The sequence below is a fragment of the Hypanus sabinus genome, chromosome 2 (genome assembly GCF_030144855.1).
Source record: "Hypanus sabinus isolate sHypSab1 chromosome 2, sHypSab1.hap1, whole genome shotgun sequence".
NCBI lineage: Eukaryota > Metazoa > Chordata > Chondrichthyes > Myliobatiformes > Dasyatidae > Hypanus > Hypanus sabinus.
Genome location: NC_082707.1, coordinates 115,652,625 through 115,667,031, shown reverse-complemented (window position 1 = coordinate 115,667,031; position 14,407 = coordinate 115,652,625). Strand labels below are relative to the sequence as shown.

The 14,407-nt window shown below is 46.1% G+C and overlaps 1 protein-coding gene across 4 annotated transcripts in view; it reads right to left on the bottom strand.

Annotated features, from left to right (window-relative positions):
* eif2ak4 (eukaryotic translation initiation factor 2 alpha kinase 4) overlaps positions 1-14,407 on the bottom strand; it is a 187,398-nt gene that overhangs the window by 103,976 nt on the left and 69,015 nt on the right. For all 4 annotated transcript variants that reach the window (XM_059952972.1, XM_059952962.1, XM_059952957.1 and 1 more), the window contains one exon: positions 10,154-10,276. In XM_059952972.1, coding sequence (XP_059808955.1) covers positions 10,154-10,276 — 123 coding nt within the window. The remainder of the gene's footprint in view (positions 1-10,153; positions 10,277-14,407) is intronic.

Here is a 14,407-nt window from a genome sequence, read left to right as displayed (position 1 = left end):
TCCCGCTAATGAATCAAATTCCCTCAAACAGCAAGCATCTTTCAATACTGTCACCTCAAAGAGAAACAAGACAGTTTAGGAACAGTTTACCAGTGTCATTGCTACTGTTTAGTGCTGACTAACTCCCCAGTATGTTCCTGGGCATGTGATTTGCAGTATAGTTGACCTAAACATAACACCTTTTCATGTGATTTCAGTTTCCAACTATTATTCATTTAATTATGTTGTGAAGATGTATAACAAATACAAACACACCCTAGGTACATAGAACACTGGTTTGATCGAGTAAAGCGTCCTCTGTCAAATCCTTTTGAAACACGTACAACCAGTAAGCAAACATTGCAAGTTATTTCGGTATAATGTTCATGTAAGAATGTTATCTTGTATTTGTAATCATCTTGTATTGTGCTTCTGCAGCAAAAAAAAATCTATTTTCCATGTTATTTTTACCCTGTGTATGTATGTCTATGATTATAATGATCTTGAGTTTTGAACTTGAAACCATCACCAATATAATCCAAGTAAAATGCAAGAAGCGTCATAAACAAAGTGGATGAGCTTAGAGTGTGGATCAGCACTTGAGTTATGAAGTTATGGCCATTACAGAGACTTCGATGGCTCAGGGGCAGGAATGGTTACTTAAGAGTGCAAAGCTTTAGATGTTTCAGAAAGGACAGGGAGGGAGGCAAAAGAGGTGGGGGTTGATCAGAGATAGTGTCACAGCTGGAGAAAAGCATGAAGTCAGGGAGGGATTGTCTTTGGAGTCTCTGTGGGTGGAAGTTAGGAACAGAAAGGGGCAATAATTCTACTGGGTGTGTTTTATAGACCACCCAATAGCAACAGGGACATCGAGGAGTAGATTGGGAGACAGATTCTGGAAAGATGCAATAATAACAGTGTTGTCGTGGGGGGATATTTTAATTTCCCCAATATTGATTGGCATCTCCCTCGAGGAAGGGGTTTAGATGGCGTGGAGTTTGTTAGGTGTGTTCAGGAAGGTTTCTTGACACAATATGTAGATGAGTCGACAAGAGGAGAGGCTGTACTTGATCTGGCATTGGGAAATGAACCTGTTCAGGTGTCAGGTCTCTCAGTGGGAGAGCATTTTGGAGATAGTGATCATAATTCTATCTCCTTTACCATAGCATTGGAGAGGGGTAGGAACAGACAAGTTAAGAAAACATTTAATTGGAGTAAGGGGAAAGATGAAGCTATCAGGCAGGAACTTGGAAGCATAAATTGGGAACAGGTAGTCTCAGGGAAATGTTCGGCAGATGTTCAGGGGATATTTGTGTGGTGTTCTGCATAGATACGTTCCATTGAGACAGGGAAAGGATGGTAGGGTACAAGAGCCAAGGTATACAAAAGCTGTTGAAAATCTAGCCAAGAAGAAAAGCTTAGAAAAGGTTTAAAAAAACTAGGTAGTGATAGAGATCTAGAAAATTATAAGGCTAGCAGGAAGGAGCTTAATCATTTGAAATTAGGAGAGCCAGAAGGGGCCATGAGAAGGCCTTGGTGAGCAGAATTAAGGAAAACCCCAAGGCAATGTACAAGTATGTGAAGAGCAAGGGGATAAGACATCAAAGAATAGGACCAATCGAGTGTAACAGTGGAAAAGTGTGTATGGAACCACAGGAGATGGCAGAGGTACTTAATGAATCCTTTGCTTCAGTGTTCACTACTGAAAAGGATCTTGGTGATTGTGGGGATGATTTACAGCAGACTGAAAAGCTTGAGCATGTAGATATTAAGAAAGAGGATGTGCTGGAGCTTTTGAAAAGCATCAAGTTGGATAAGTCACTGGGACCAGACAAGATGTACCCCAGGCTACTATGGGAGGTGAGGGTGGAGATTGCTGAGCCTCTGGCGATGATCTTTGCATCATCAATAGGGATGGGAGAGGTTCCGGAGGATTGGAGGGTTGCAGATGTTGTTCCCTTATTCAAGTGTTACGAGTGAGGAGCAAACCTGATGGGCAGAAGGGTACAGAATCGCCAATGTCCGCCCCCCCCCCCCCCGCCCTTTTTGAGAATCACAAGATCGCTATTATTTCGGATCTGATAGCCAGGAAATGAGAGAGATACACAGCATGTCAGTAATGAGAGAGAGACGCAGGATAACAGAAAAGACAGTTGTTATTGACAACGCAGAATACACAAGGTGGAATGTCTCCTATTGACAAAGAGAGAAATTACTGCTATTGTCTCTTGAAGGAGGAATTGTGTATTGAGAACTGTACTATTCATTGAAACCCCTCGGGGGCAGCCAGAGTGGTCTGGTTGAGGGATTGCATCATCCCAACCTGACTGACATCTGAGACCCCGTGAGTGAGGATAAAAGTAGGGTCTGGGGAAACACCCCTCAGACGCACCAGGAGAGACGCTACGAGACCGGTGGGGGCTTGTGTATGTGTCCACCCTTGCCTGGATGACGAGTCCTCCACGGAACGGTCTAGCTAAAGGATGGATACGGATCAAGATCGTAACAAGGAAAGTCTGCAAGTTTTTCTCTTTCTCTCTCTCTCTCCAACAATTGCAACACAGCGATCAACAACGACTGCAGCCTGTATGAACTGAAATAAACTTTAGATTTCCATCAGACAATTCATTATCCCCTAGACGACGATAGAGCTTATTTTTTATTGATTATTATTATACCCACTCTTTTAGGTTTAGTATTGATGACGTATATTATCTGTATATTTGCATTGATATTATTTTTGTGTATTTTTACTAATAAATACTGTTAAAAATAGTATCATCAGACTTCAATGGCTACTCCTATCTTTGCTGATAAGACACCCAGTTACAGGGTTCGTAACAACTTGGGGCCTCGTCTTGAGATTTGATACCAAATTGGAGGGCCAGTAAATCGGGCTTTTAAGTCCACACTTGGATCTGGTTGCGCGGGTAACCAGGCGGGAAACCAGCAAAGATGGACGTAGACGAATTTACACAAAACCCGACTTTGAAGGCGCTAGAGGGGGCCACAAAGTCGTACTTGGTAAATATTGTGAAAGGACTAAATTTCGCAGAGGTGAGGTTGTCAATGAAAAAATGGGAGATGCGGAGGGCCATAACTCAGTATTATATTGAGAAGAATGTGTTTTCGGCTGAGGTATTGGACAATATCCCTGAAAAGGTACCAGCTATTGGGATGGTTCAGTTAGAGTTGGAAAAATTGAGGCTGGACGCGGAACAGAGGAAGAGGTAACATGAAATTAGGTTAAAAGAACTGGAAGCAGCTGAAAAGGAGAAGGAGTTAGAGCTGAAAAGGAGAAGGAAAGAGCTGAAAAACAGAGGGAGTATGAGAAGAAGGAGAAACAGAGGCAGCATGAGCTGGACATGGAGACGTTAAGGAAAGAGTGAAGAGCTCAAGGGGCAGACCGAGAGGAGAGGTTTAATGTTAGTAGGGAGTTTAGGTTAGTACCTCCGTTCGAGGAGACGGATGTTGCTAGTTATTTCTCGCATTTTGAAAAGGTGGCAGTGAGTCAGAAGTGGCCCAGAGATCAGTGGGTGGCGTTGTTACAAAGTGTGTTAAAAGGGAAGGCACAACGGCCATATGCGACGTTGTCCGTGGAGGAGGAGGAGTCTGAGAATTATGAGAAAGTAAAGGAGGCCATTCTTCGGACCTATGAATTGGTATCTGAGGCCTATAGACAAAAGTTCAGAAATTTGAAGAAAGGGTGGAATCAGACGTATACTGAGTTTGCCTATGAGAAAGGTGTGCTCTTGGACCGTTGGTGTACAGCAGAAACAGTGGAAGAGGATTTTTGGCGTCTCAGGGAGTTAATTCTGATTGAGGAATTTAAAGGTTGTGTTTCGGATGATATCCGGATGTATTTGAATGAGAAGCCAAATAAATCCATGTCCGAATTTGCCAGGTTCGCAATTGAATATGCCCTAACCCACAAGACAAAGTTTTCCTCGAATGAGAGTTACCAGAAAGACTGTAGGAACGGTAGAGAAAGCCCGCCGGCTGAGGCAGAGATTCAGCCGGGAGCTAGTGGTAAAAGTAAGGAGGAAGAAAGGCAGGCTGGCAGGAGGGTTCCTGGCTTGACCTGTTTTAATTGTGGAAAGGTGGGTCATATTGCATCTAAGTGCTTTGCTCCGAGGAAGGAGACAGGAAAAGGGAACGCAGCAGTCCCTACAGGGTGTATTGTGTCAATCAGCAAATCAACGAGAAAGCCCCAGGTGGATAGAATACGAGAGGGGCGTGAGAAATTTATTTCAGAAGGGACCATGTCTGTGAAAGAGGGAGAAACACCAGTTCCGTTGCGGATCTGGAGAGATACTGGAGCTGAGCAGTCATTGATTCTCAGTAAGGTACTAGATTTTGGTCCTGAGACTGGAGAGGTAGCTTTGAGAGGCGTAGGAAAAGGGACAGAAGCTGTACCTTTGCATAGGATCATTATAAATTGTGATCTGGTATCTGGACCAGTTGAAATAGGGGTGCGATCAGAATTCCCGAGAGAAGGTGTGGACGTCCTTCTGGGCAAAGATTTAGCAGGTGGTGAGGTTTGGTCAGCAATGAAGCTGACGAGCCAGCCTGTAAGTGTTGAGGACCTGCCCCTAGGTTCCAAGATCTATCCCGCATGCGCGACCACTCGCAGCATGTCGAGAAAGGCAGCTGAGAACGAGGCCAGTTTAAATCCGGCCAGTATCAATTTGGCCGACGTTTTTACCGACCCTGTACCAAGAGGGGTTAGAGGGTGGTAAAACAGAGAATAGGGAGGTGAAAGAGAGTAAGGGAGAGGAGGTAGATCTATCCTTAGCCATTAGGAAATTTATAGAGGCACGGAGTAAAAATGAGAAACAGATAAGGCTGTTAGAAGGTCCAGGGTTGGACATGGATGATCTGTCTGGTTTGACAGAACTGTTTGAAGAAGTTGAAAATTTTAAATGTGTTCCCGACAATGAAATGAGGGCAGTCCTAGATGAAAAGAATGCCATTACCTTGAAGGAATCTGTTGGGTTGGCAGATGAGGTTGTCTTAACCCGCAGGGTTGAGTTTACTCCGGAAGGGAGTTGCCCAGATTGTGAGATTAGAGATTGTGTAACTGGGAGGATCAGGGGAACTTAGAATTTGAAAAGGGGACGGGTATTGAAAGCCTGGAAGAGGCAGATGTCCCATTTGAGTGTGTTCAAGATGTGGATGCACGTGGTACTGAACCTAGTAATGAAACTCAGGAAAAGTCTGAGGTATCTGACTCAGCTGAAAAGGAATGCAGTCCTTGTGGACTTGGTTCAGTGAAGAAAGGGTTAACTTTGGTACTAGTGGGAAGTGAGAATTCCCAGTTGTTTGTGTTCGAAGGTGTGGTAAAAGTTAGTGAGGAGATAAAAGGTGGTGATGTAGATATTATTATTGAAGGGAAAGGGAAAAGTGTAGTTCCTAAATTGAATGAAGAAAATTTAAAGTCTGGATTGGTGTCAGAAGCAGTAACCAGGCTGAAGGAACAATGGCTTGTTAACAAGATACCTGTGAATCAATTACAGGTTGATTTGGAATGTAAAGGTGCCCCACTCGCTAATGTTATTCAAGGGTGTGCTGTGAAGAAGCAGAATTTGAAATGTTGTTTGGACAAAGAGGGATCACTTGCAGATATTAAACTGAAAAGTCCTAAAGAGTCCTGAAGTTAAAACTAACGACTTGCTTAAAAATAAAGAATTGTGTGGAAGTTCAGAAGATGGGCTAAGTTTGGAAAACATTGTTGATAAAATAACTCCTATGAAAGGAGTATGCAAAAGCCTATTCCACACTGGTAAGCAAGCTAACCACGTGGGAGTTAACTGGAAAAGGGGCGAGGGTTGACGGGATGCCACTTTAAATAACAGGATCTGGTTTTAAGGGATTTCGACAAAGCATGTAAATAATAAAGACAACACCATGGAAGATTAACTGTTAAGTTTGAAAGTAAAATAAAGATTAGTATTTGCATAAACTTTTGTAATATACATGTAAGCTAAGATCACAACTCTTTTGTTTTGTTGAAGAAAAGGAATTGACATAGGTGATTATTAAATTGGAGTCTGATGCTACAGGAATTTATTAAGGTACAAGATATTAAGATATTAAAGGAAGTGACAATGTAATCACTAACTGTTTAGGTGCTAAATTGAATGTATAACTGTATTACTCTGTAGTGAAATAAAAAACTCTTTTGTATTGTGTTAGATTCTGAAATTCTGTAAGTCTCTGTAGTAGTAAATTTTTCCCTGTGGTAAAAATCCTTAGAAGGATGGGGGTGTTACGAATGAGGAGCAAACCTGATGGGCAGAAGGGTACAGAATCGCCAACGCCCGCCTCCCCCCCCTTTTTGAGAATCGCAAGATCGCTATTATTTTGGGTCTGATACCCAGGAAATGAGAGAGATACACAGATGTCAGTAATGAGAGAGAGACGCAGGATAACAGAAAAGGCAGTTGTTATTGACAACGCAGAATACACAAGGTGGAATGTCTCCTATTGACAAAGAGAGAGATTACTACTATTGTTTCTTGAAGGAGGAATTGTGTATTGGGTACTGTACTATTCATTGAAACCCCTCAGGGGGCAGCCAGAGTGGTCTGGTTGAGGGATTGCATCATCCCAACCTGACTGACACCTGAGACCCCGTGAGTGAGGATAAAAGTCGGGTCTGGGGAACACCCCTCAGACGCACCAGGAGAGACGCTACGAGACCAATGGGTGCTTGTATGTGTGTCCACCCTTGCCTGGGTGACGAGTCCTCCACGGAACGGTCTAGCTGAAGGACGGATACGGATCAAGATCGTACAAGGAAAGTCGGCAAGTTTTTCTCTTTCTCTCTCTCTCTCTCTCCAACAATTGCAACACAGCGATCAACAACGACTGCAGCCTGTATGAACTGAACTGAACTTTAGATTTCCATCAGACAATTCATTATCCCCTAGACGACAATAGAGCTTATTTCTTAATGATTATTATTATACCCGCACTTTTAGATTTAGTATTGACAACGTGTATTATCTGTATATTTGCATTGATATTATTTTTGTGTATTTTTACTAATAAATACTGTTGAAAATAGAATCATCAGACTTCAACGGCTACTCCTATCTTTGCTGGTAAGACACCTAGTTACGGGGTTCGTAACACAAGAAGGGGTATAGAGATAGCCCAGGAAATTATAGATCAGTGAGTCTTACTTCAGTAGTTGGTAAGTTGTTGGAGAAGATCCTGAGAGGCAGGATTCACGAGCATTTGCAGAGGTATAATATGATTAGGAATAGTCAGCATGATTGAATTTTTTGAGGATATGACTAAACACATTGATGAAGGTCGAGAGTAGATGTAGTGTATATGGATTTCAGCAAAGCATTTGATAAGATACCCCATGCTAGGCTTATTGAAAAAGTAAGGATGTATGGGATCCAAGGGGACACTGCTTTGTGGATCCAGAAGTGGCTTGCCCACGGAAGGCAGAGTAGCTGTAGACGGGTCATATTCTGCACGGAGGCCGGTGACTAGTGATGTGCCTCAGGGATCTGTTATGGGACCCCTTCTGTTCATGATTTTTATAAAAGACCTGGATGAGGAAGTTGAAGAATGGGTTAGTAAATTTGCTGATGACAGAAGTTGGGGGTGTTGTGGACAGTGTAGAGGGCTGTCAGAGGTTACAGCGGGACATCGATAGGATGCAAAATTGGGCTGAGAAGTGGCAGATGGAGTTCAATCCAGATAAGTGTGAGGTGGTTCATTTTGGTAGGTCAAATATGATGGCAGAATATAACATTAATGGCAAGACTCTTGGCAGTGTGGAGGATCAGAGGGATCTTGGGGTCCGAGTCCATATGACACTCAAAGCTGCTGCGTTGGTCGACTCTGTGGTTAAGAAAGCATACGGTGCATTGGCCTTCATCAATCATGGGACTGAGTTTAAGAGCCAAGAGGTAACGTTGCAGCTATATAGGGCCGTGGTCAGACCCCACTTGGAGTATTGTGCTGAATTCTGGTCGCCTTACTACAGGAAGGATGCGGAAACTATAGAGAGAGTGCAGAGGAGATCTACAAGGATGTTGCCTGGATTGGAGAACATGCCTTATGAGAATAGGTTGAGTGAACTCGGCCTTTTCTTCTTGGAGCGATGGAGGATGAGGGGTGACCTGATAGAGGTGTACAAGATGATGAGAGGCATTGATCGTGTGGATAGTCAGAGGCTTTTTCCCAGGGCTGAAATGGCTAACACGAGAGGGCACAGTGTTAAGGTGCTTAGAAGTAGGTACAGAGGAGATATCAGGGGTAAGTTGTTTTTTTTTAAAAACGCAGAGAGTGGTGAGTGTGTGGAATGGGCTACCAGTGACAGTGGCAGAGGCGGATACGACAGGGTCTTTTAAGAGACTCCCGGACAAGTACATGGAGCTGAGAAAAATAGAGGGCTATTGGTAACCTTAGGTAATTTCTAAGGTAAAGACATGTTTGGCACAGCATGTGCGCCGAAGGGCCTGTATTGTGCTGTAAGTTTTCTGTTTCTACTCGATGGGCCAAATGGCCTAATTCTAAGTGGACCTAAAGGTCTTTTTGAATGCTGTACTCTATGACATCAGAGATATGCTATTCAATCCATTGTGTCCATTCTAGCCCATTGTGGAGCAATTTAATCAATCCCATTCCTTTACTTTTACCCCGTGGCCCTGCAGAGACTACGTTCCATCAAGTGCCCATCAATCCTGTTTAAAACCCCTGATAGAATCTGTTTTCACCGTTCTGCAGGCAGGGTGTTGCAGACTATAACCTCTCCTGGCATGAAAATGCTTTTCCTCACATCTCCCCGTACCTTTTTGCACTACAGCGAAGGACACAGGAATCTTCCGGAAGTCAGTTGCAACCTCAGTGAAGAATGTTACAAACTCATGCCCTCAGCCACAACAGGAACAAGGTTAAAGCAGGAAAGTGGACAACAAAACCAACTCCAGATACAGTGTTAGTGTTCAGTGTGACTACGCCGATTGGCAAGCTGAGGAATATTTCCGGCACTATGTGCATTCAAAATTTTAGTAGAAAATTTGGGTTCCGAAACCAGTGGTACAATTTCTAAAGTTGTGTTCAGAACAAAAGTATATCCAAGAAAAGAAGAATGTGATAAAATTCTGGAAGCTATTTAGAAGCCTGCAGAATGGGTGCCCAATTGACAAAACGAATTTCAATACAGGCAACTGTGGGCAGGTTTACATTGATAAAAGCAGCATGTCCTGCTTTGAGAGGTGGAAGAGGCACGAAGGCAACTTTGGGTACAGATACACAAATTACTATAGAGCCAAAGAAGCCATACAAACTAACCATTAAAAAATTGCAACTTTACTTTTAGTTACAAAATGGATTGAGATGGATTGCAGCAGAACTGAGAATATATTCAGAGATTGTGGCTCCAAATCCTAGTAAAAACTCAATGTGGGTGAAGGGCCTTGGCCAGGACTGCTTATTCATTTCTATCGATGCTGCCTGACCTGTCGAGCTCCTCCAGCGTTTTATGTGGATTTCCAGCATCTTCAGAATCTCACGTTTAAGATCTGAGTGAAGGGCAGGTGTGAGAGGCGACCCGTTACAAATCCATAAAGGGTTTCATAGAAGGGATGTGGAAATAAATGTGTTTACTTACAGGGAATTCACAGAAAGAAATGCTGATACAGAACAAAGTAGAATGTGGGAGAAATCTCCAGAGAAACATAAATAGCAATAAGAACTCACTTGGGCTAACTGGCCTGTTTCAGTGTCTACGCTCTACCTAACCAACCTCTCAGTCCTTATTTCTGTGGTCCTATATTTTATAGCTGACTGACTTAAATCATCATTTCATCTAAATTCTACCCTCAAACTCTTCAAGGTTTCATACTATCATGGTTTTTTCTTTAAAAAACATTCGGAAACAGCTTCTTCCGCTCTGCCATCCAATTTCTAAATGGACAATGAACCCATGAACACTACCTCACTACTTTTATTTGTTTGTTTTTGCACTACTTATTTTAACTACTTAATAGACATATATACTTACCATAATTCAGTTTTTTTCTTTATTTACTTATCATGTATTGCATTGTACTGCTGCCGTAAATTTAACAGATTTCACAACATATGCCTGTGATATTAAACCTGACTCTGACAGTAAGTATGACAGATGGCCTTCTGACAAGCTAACCTGTTCATGGATGTAGGCTAATCCATCAAGGATTTCCCGGAAGAGCCTCCAAAGGCGGCTGGTGTCTCCATACAGTCCATGGTCGATTGTGTCTCGTAGAGTGCTTTTCTCGCAGTACTCCATCTGAAACACATTGCAAGATTCAGTCACTGGGTATTCCAGGAGATTATTTCTTTACCTGAAATATACGCGCAACTGCACCTCACTGGGTGTAGAGTGGATCAGCAGAATTACTCATCTTTAAAGCTAAATTGGTACATGATCTTTACTTCACACTTAGCACTGTGTTTACAAAAACCTGGTGTTTCCTCCTCCTTTTTGGGAGATGTGGACAAACTGCTGTGGTCAAAGCCAACATAAAAGCCAAAGAGAGGGCACATAATAGAACAAAAATTAGTGAGAAGTTGGAGGATTGGGAAGCTTTTAAAAAGCAATAGAAGGAAACTAAAAATAGTCATTAAGGAGGTCAGGATGGAATACAAAAGTAAGCTAACTAATAATATTAAAGAGGATACCAGAAGTTTCTTTAGATACATAAACGTGTACAAGAGAAGTGACAGTAGATACTGGACAACTGAAAACGGTAGTAATGGGGGGGGGGGGGGGGCGGAGAAGAACAAGGAAATGGCAGACAGACTGAATAAGTATTTTGCATCAATCTTCACTGTGGAAAACACTGACAGTATGGTGGAATTTCCAGGTGTCAGGGTCATGAGGTGGGTGAAGTTAACATTACTAGAGAGAAGGTTTTTGGGGAACTGAAAGGTGTGAATAGATAAGGCACCTGGACCAGATAATGTGCACCCATCTGAGGCAGCTGAAGAGATTGTGGAGGCATTAATAATGATCTGTCAAGAATCAATTGACTCTGGAATGGTTCCAGAAGACTGGAAAATTGCAAATGCCTCCACTCCTCAAGAAGAGAGAGGCAGAAGAAAGGCAACTACAGGCCAGTGAGTCTGACCTCAGTGGTTGGGAGGAGGTTGAAGTCAACAATTAAGGATGAGGTCTCAGGGTACTTGGAGGCTCATGATAAAATAGGCTGTAATCAGCATGGCTTCCTCAAGGGAAAATCTTGCCTGACATCTTGACTCTTTCAAAGCTCCTCATCATCATCTCAGTTCAGTCCCCTCAATCTCCTTGCATTCAAAAGGAAACAAAGCTGCCTATCCAATGCAACACCAGGCAGATCCCTTCTGAGGGAGGATTGTCAGCCTGAAGCCTTAACTCTGTTGCTCTCTCTACACGTGTCTGTCAAGTACTTTGAGAACGCTTTTTTATTTTTACTCCTCAGAGCTACCGTTTTCCAGTCCTGGCTCAGAAAACTCTTCTGACTTTTCCAGTACAATCCTGTAGTTGCTGAACGGACTAGATGCAGTATGCATGTTGTGGTCCAACCTCCCTGTCTTAGCTGATACAGGAAACTACCCACGTAGAGTACTGTGCAAACATCTCAGACACACCTAGAGTGTTGAAAACCTTTGCACCATACTGTGGCGACCCATTTCCTAGCGTATCCGAACCCACTCACAATTAGATAGCCTACGGGGGTTTGCGAGCACAGAGCTTTGGAGCCTCTGCGCCACGGGGGGCAGGTTGAGGGAGGCTTAAAAGTGAGGCTGAAGTTTTCGAATAAAGTTTTTTCCTTCGACTGCAGTTACCGACTCCGTGTCGTAATTTTAGCGCTGCGTGTAGCACACCGCTACAATTGGTGACCCCGACGGTCCAAACGATTTTTGGACCAGAAATGACCGACGCCGCCTCTGTTCATGCGGTTTTGTTGAAACTGCCGGGTTTCTGGACACAGCGACCGAACCTATGGTTCCAGCAAGCCGAAGCCCAATTCCACGTTCGCCAGATCACCTCAGAAGACACCCGCTACTACTACGTGGTGAGCTCCCTCGACCAGGACACAGCGGCCCAGGTCGCGGAGTTCGTACTGTCGCCCCCGGCAGATGGCAAGTACACGGAATTCAAAGCCCTGCTCCTCAGGACTTTCGGACTCTCACGGCGCGAGCGGGCTGCCCGTTTACTGCACCTGGATGGCTTGGGCGACAGACCTCCATCGGCTTTAATGAATGAGATGTTGTCTCTGGCCGACGGACACACATGCCTCATGTTTGAGCAGGCATTCCTGGAGCAGCTGCCCGAGGACATACGCCTGCTGCTGTCCGACGCGGATTTCAGTGACCCCCGGAAGGTGGCAGCCCGGGCGGACTTGCTGTGGAACGCCAAAAAGGTGAGCGGGGCGTCCATCACACAGATCTCCCAGCCACGCTCCCGGCAGCAAACCAGTCCAGGCCCGGCCGCAGAGCCCGCTAACCCCCGGCCCAATGAACACTGGTGCTTCTACCACCAGCGGTGGGGCGCAGAAGCCCGCCGTTGTCGCCCGCCCTGCAAGTTCCCGGGAAACGCCAGGGCCAGCCGCCGCTGATGGCTACGGCGGCTGGCCATCGGGATAGCCTCCTGTATGTGTGGGATAGAAGGTCGGGACGCCGGTTTTTGGTCGATACTGGGGCTGAGATCAGCGTTTTACCTCCGACGAGTTACGACACCCGCAGCAGGGCACCGGGTCCCCCCCTGAGGGCCGTGAATGGCAGCACGGTAAGGACCTACGGCACCCGTACGGTGCAGCTACAGTTCGACTCCAGCCAGTTCATGTGGGACTTCACACTGGCCGCCGTAGCCCAACCGCTTCTGGGTGCGGATTTTTTGCGGGCTCGCAGCCTACTGGTCGACCTGCCCAGGAAGAGACTGGTACACGCCGAGACCTTTCAGACGTTCTCCCTGGGTGCAGCCCAGTTGCCAGCCCCTCACCTCGGCTCCATCACGCTGTCCGACAACGACTTCACCAGGGTCCTGGCGGAGTTCCCATCGGTTCTGGCACCACAGTTCACAGCGGCCATGCCCAGGCACGGCGTACAGCACCACATCCCGACCCAGGGACCACCCCTCCATGCCCGTGCTCGGCGGCTTCCCCCGGACAAGCTCCGACTGGCGAAGGAGGAGTTCCAGAGGATGGAGGAATTGGGGATCATCCGGCGGTCCGACAGCCCATGGGCCTCCCCCCTGCACATGGTGCCCAAAGCGACGGGGGGCTGGAGACCGTGCGGCGACTACCGCAGGCTGAACGAGGCTACCACACCGGACCGCTACCCTGTGCCGCACATTCAGGACTTTGCAGCAAACCTGCACGGCGCACAGATCTTCTCCAAGGTAGATCTCGTCTGGGGATACCATCAAATCCCGATGCATCCTGACGACGTCCCCAAAACGGCTCTCATCACCCCTTTCGGCCTTTTCGAGTTCCTCCGCATGCCGTTCGGCCTGAAGAATGCCGCACAGACGTTCCAGCGGTTAATGGACGCAGTGGGACGGGACCTGGACTTCGCGTTCATCTATTTGGATGACATCCTCATAGCCAGCGGCAGTCGTCAGGAACATCTGTCCCACCTCCGTCAACTCTGCGCCCGACTGAGTGAGTATGGTCTTACAATCAACCCCGCCAAATGCCAGTTCGGACTCGATACCATTGACTTCCTGGGCCACAGGATTACTAAAGACAGGGCAACCCCTCTGCCCGCCACGATCAAAGGCCTTCAGGAATTCGTAGGTATGGTCAATTTCTACCGCCGCTTCCTCCCTTCAGCTGCCCGGATCATGCGCCCCCTGTTCGCCCTGATGTCGGGTCCGAGCAAGGACATTACCTGGGACGAGGAGTCCGCCGCCGCTTTCGTTCAAACGAAGGAAGCTTTGGCGGACGCCGCAATGCTAGTACATCCCAGAATGGACACCCCTACCGCCCTCACAGTGGATGCATCAAACACGGCAGTCGGTGGGGTGCTGGAGCAACTCATCGCGGGTCGCTGGCAACCCCTGGCGTTTTTCAGCAAACACCTGCGAGCACCCGAGCTTAAGTACAGTGCTTTCGACCGGGAACTGTTGGCGCTCTACCTGGCAATCCGGCATTTCAGGTACTTCCTAGAAGATCGGCCCTTCACCGCGTTCACGGACCACAAACCGCTTACCTTTGCGTTTACGAAAGCATCCGACCCCTGGTCGTCCCGCCAGCAACGCCACCTGTCCTACATCTCTGAATACACGACGGATGTCCGGCACGTCTCGGGTAAGGACAATGTCGTGGCGGATGCGCTCTCTCGCCCTACCGTTCATGCCCTTTCCCAAGGGGTAGACTTTGAGGCACTGGCAGAGGCGCAGCAGGCGGATGAGGAGATTCCGAGTTACAGAACCGCA